This window comes from Nelumbo nucifera, chromosome 2 (assembly GCF_055504915.1).
Source record: "Nelumbo nucifera cultivar China Antique chromosome 2, China Antique-T2T, whole genome shotgun sequence".
Lineage (NCBI taxonomy): Eukaryota > Viridiplantae > Streptophyta > Magnoliopsida > Proteales > Nelumbonaceae > Nelumbo > Nelumbo nucifera.
This window is the reverse complement of record NC_142650.1, coordinates 12,913,155-12,917,547: the sequence shown is the minus strand read 5'-3', so window position 1 is coordinate 12,917,547 and position 4,393 is coordinate 12,913,155. Positions and strand designations below refer to the sequence as shown.

The following is a 4,393-nucleotide window of genomic DNA, read 5'->3' as shown; positions in this document are numbered from 1 at the left end:
ATGGATCGTCGCTCTCAGAGTGGTTATTGTGTGTTTCTTAGTTTTAATTTAATTTCTTGGAGCTTCAAAAAGCAACCCATGGTGGCTCGTTCTAGTATTGAGTTAGAATATCACAACTTAGCCTCCATAGTTGCTGAGGTTTTGTGGCTTCATATGCTCCTCCAAGAATTGGGTATCTCTCTCTCTACCACTCCTTTGATATGATGTGACAACATGGGCGCTAAATTTCTTGCTAATAATCCTACACTTCATTCTTGTTCTAAACACATCGAGTTGGATATTCACTTCATACGGGAAAAAGTTGCAACGAAGCTTCTTGATGTTTGATACATACCCTTGGCTGATCAAATCGCAGACATCCTTACCAAGCCTCTTGATCTTCCGCAATTCGAGGTCCTTCATCACAAGCTCACCGTTTCTCGCCCGGCTACGCTTGAGTGGGGGTGTAAGCGATACCATACTAACGTGCATGGCACATGCACCCAAGACTCCTACTTTATCCTATAAGCTCTTCTTCCCTCTTATCCTGTAAATGCCTTTCCCACTGTATTTCTCCTTCTTGTAGATAACCCCTATCCTATACTTCTTGTAGATAACCCCTATCCTATACACTTGTAGATTATCTTTGTAAAGGATAAACCTATCCTAATAAGATAAGGATTATCGTAATTAGGATTGCATCTAAACTATCATATTTTAAATAGAACTTCTTATACTCTATATATATATCATTAAAGAAAGGAGAATAAATATTCGACCATTATTATCAATTGTCTCTCTCTTATTACTCTCATACCGAGTGTAAATTTTGGTTTGCTTTTTTTTTTTTTAGATTTGACTTTGTATTGTGTGTCTCTGAGAAGTAAAATGTAGTCCTCGCATTAGACGAGATGGAGGAGTTGTTTGGGAGTGAGATGCGAAGATTATGTTCCCACCTAATATGAATAAATTGAGGTAGGAAAATATGGTGTAAATTTTGCGTCAGAATTTGGGATTCAAAATTTGCATTGTTAGTAAGTGCAAATAAAACAAAATGTATAAATTTTGGATGGTATAGGAGTACAAAACATAGTTAGAATTTAGAAAGAAATTGATGCAAAACTGGGTTAGTGCAAAATTTGCATCTGATTCAGATTTGCACTGCAAGCCCAGTTTGGAAGGAGTACAAATACAAATAATTAGAGTGCAAATACTTATAAAATAGTACAAAATACAAGATTTTGCACTGTACATATTTGTATTTATACTCCTTGCAAACTGAGCCGCAAGCAAAAAGGGCTTTCGGGGGAGATTGTAATGCAATGACTAATAATTTCTCCCACTCCCTTTATTGAGTTCAGGTCTTAGGTTAGCACCTTGGAAAACTGCAATGTTCCCTAAAAAAATCAGCAAAAGTGGAAAATCTTTCAAGTGTCGTCATGGCCCAATAAAGCCTTCCTCCTTTTTCGAACTACAAAATAGCACCCAAGTCCTCCCAAAATAAGCAGAATAACCAATCCATCAACCACCCCTCCCATGATCAAGAGCCATTTCTTCAGCCTAGAAGTTTTCCCATGAACCTCACCCATTCCCTTTGGAACCTTCACCAAATATCTCATTCTTGTTGCCTTGTCCAGCCGTTTTACTCCACTGACCAACCCATAAAGAATACAATCCCCCTGCTCTCCAGTGCTGCCAGTTGCAGAATATAATGCAGCAACGCAAGTACAATTGTCCAAGCACAAATTTTCGCATTCCTCTTTGCTGGCAATGTCCTTCTGAGAACTATCTCTTAAAACACTAGTGATGCCCTCTAATTCCACCATCTCCACATGGTCTTCACCGCAGAATCCATTTGAAAATCCCTCGCTGCAGTTGGAAACCGTATGACCAGACCCTCTTGATAATTGGAGACATGCACAAGTGTCGGAGAAAGTGCAAATACCATATGGTTCACATGCCAGTGGAAGGTCACATGTGGTGTTTAGTGCTTGAAAGGAGGCCTCAAATTTGCCTATTTCAGGTGAATAGTGATATAAACCCAAATTTCCTGTCTTGTCCCCCAATGCTAAAAATCTTACAGGTTCATCTGCATTGGCCGTCATTTGTGCAATCTTTCTATGTTTTCTGTCAAACAGCTTCAACCCTATTGAACCCAGTTCTGCGGAAACGATATTTTGGCCCTTGGAAGGTCTAAATTCCCAGTAAGAGTACTTCCAGCTACCGGAGTTCAAGTAAAGAACTATCTTGTTACTTTCAATTTCCAAGGAATAGAATGAAGATGAATTGCCGCTGAAAGAAGTCAGGCGTGTTGAAAGGTTGAGTACCTGGCCCCAAAGCATGACGTCTGTTGGGAAGTCGAAGCTCTGCCACTTTATACGGTTCATTGCGTCTGCTAGAACAAGATTTCCTGTACCCAGTAACTGTAGTCTCTGTTTCAGAGGGAGGAAAATAAAGAAATTCTATCAGTAACACTTCACTTACCAGGTGAAAGTAATTGCCGATAACATTATCCTTAAAAATGATCTCCAAATTACTACTACGTACTTGCGTAGGAAAATGGTCTCGAAACTTCAAACAAGTTTTGCTGGTTTGTGAACTAATGCCATGAGCTATTGGAAACTTGAGATATTCCAACTAAGGTCTAGAGAACAGCCCCATAAGTGAAAGATTACTGCTCTTATTTGCAGGAAACTATTTGTAAACTCTCTGGGATATTAAAAGATTTATGCAGATCTAAGACGTATCGGTTTCCTATAAGTTTTTATCAGACGATTTGCAGTGAAAGCAACCAAATCAAAATTCTACTAAAAAAGGGTGTGTTTTTTGGAGTTGTTAGCGAAGAGAACAGAACAGGGTCTGCATCTGAGGATCAATTAAAATATTCCAATTATCATCAGACCCAGAGACCAGAGGGTGATCACCAAAGGTCTAAAACCCTGTTTGAACACCACCACGTGAAATGGGATCATCTCATTTCGGTTTCCCATACCAATTCTTTCTTCCAACACTGTTATTACCAGAAATGGAATTCATTTCAGGCAATCGTTAAGAGGAGTAAAAAACAACAGGTATACAATTTCATCATAAGATGGAGAAAAATTGTGCATCGAAATGCAAACATGACCACAACGAAATCATTTCATTTGACGACGGATGCAAACAGGCCAAAATTGCAATGAGATTCATTTATAAGTTTTACCTCCACACCTTGTCCAAAGGTCCTGGTTCTCCAACCAATTCGCCTTCTCGCACCTTTCAACTGCAACTCTCCATCTTCCGTCAGCTCGAGCACACATCTTTGGGAGGGGTAGAAGTGCGAGGAATGACCCGAATTCCACACCTTAGCATCTCCAAGAAAAACTTGCAGCGAACACGAGTATCTGCCATTAACAGCTTCGACGCTCAATGCAGCCCTAAAATCAGGATTCTCGTTTCCTGTCTCCAATACAAAAGCTCGTCCCGTGAAGCCACTGTTGTATTCAGGTGGGAGCGGAAGCGTGACCCTGTACCCAGCTGGAATATCAGATTTGCAAGAAGCATGATTGAACCAGTATATGAGAAAACTCAACGCATACAACTCCATGTTTCGGCTCTAATAAGTCTGCAGATAGATGAGTAAAAAGATCGACCGCTCCCTATTCCCTAATAAGCTTCCTCTGGTTTGACGGAGCTTTTCTTCTTCCGTCCAGCAAACGGAGAATTGGAGACTGTTGATAGAAGACACGAGTGAAGACGCTGCCACGAGGAAAAGGAGCGAGTCCCAAATCCCAAATCCCAAATCCCAAATCCCAAATCCCAATCCCACTAAGAGAATGCCGAATGGGTCTGAAGTCTGGACCACTTTTGTTCATCTCTCGTGCTTGCTTTTGCAGATGTGGCCCTCACCCCTCAGTGGCGCTGTCATGCAACCATACTTGAACCTGGTATTTGGAATTCAAATCGTCTACCGAACTACTCGTAATACTGGACCAATCATGATCTGCCACATCAGACTCAAGATGACGTTGCGAATCATTATTGGCCCAGTATCCTTCGGTTCCCGTAGAGGATTTGAACAGTGATTTTTTTCTTTCCGGTGAGATGGAGTTGGGGGAAGTTGATTGGGGCCACACCGCCACTGCCAGTGCCCACTGGTGGCCTGGGTGCCTTTTTTTTGGTGGATGGATGGTGTTTGGGCGGGAATCATTTAATGTTGGGGATAGTGGCACGCGTGCCAGGTGGTTCGTAATAATTACTCCACGTGGCAGTGGTTAGCAGCTTATTGCTGACATTAATCTCACGCTTCCCTGACGTATTGCTTCCACCACGTCAGGCATTCCGGTAACAAGTTCTTCGGTGATCCAAATTCCAAATGGAAGTAAATGCTTGTAGAGATTGCAGAAGAAATATTAGAGAGACATCAGCTTTGCAA

General features: G+C 41.3%; 1 protein-coding gene across 1 annotated transcript; it reads right to left on the bottom strand.

Annotated features, from left to right (window-relative positions):
* Positions 1-1,007: 1,007 nt before the first annotated feature.
* On the bottom strand, positions 1,008-3,780 carry LOC104597223 (D-mannose binding lectin protein with Apple-like carbohydrate-binding domain-containing protein). The gene is made up of 2 exons (XM_010258665.3): positions 3,182-3,780; positions 1,008-2,411 (listed from the first exon to the last, which is right to left on the bottom strand). Exons 1-2 carry the CDS (start codon positions 3,563-3,565, stop codon positions 1,407-1,409), a joined length of 1,389 nt encoding a protein of 462 aa, XP_010256967.1. The 5' UTR covers positions 3,566-3,780; the 3' UTR covers positions 1,008-1,406.
* Positions 3,781-4,393: the final 613 nt, after the last annotated feature.

Excerpts from the sequence above, each read along its gene's own strand:
- LOC104597223 (XM_010258665.3), bottom strand. The coding sequence starts at position 3,565 with ATGGAGTTGTATGCGTTGAGTTTTCTCATATACTGGTTCAATCATGCT. Across the intron at positions 2,412-3,181 it reads CCTTTGGACAAGGTGTGGAG|AGACTACAGTTACTGGGTAC; the intron begins GTAAAACTTATA and ends CCTCTGAAACAG.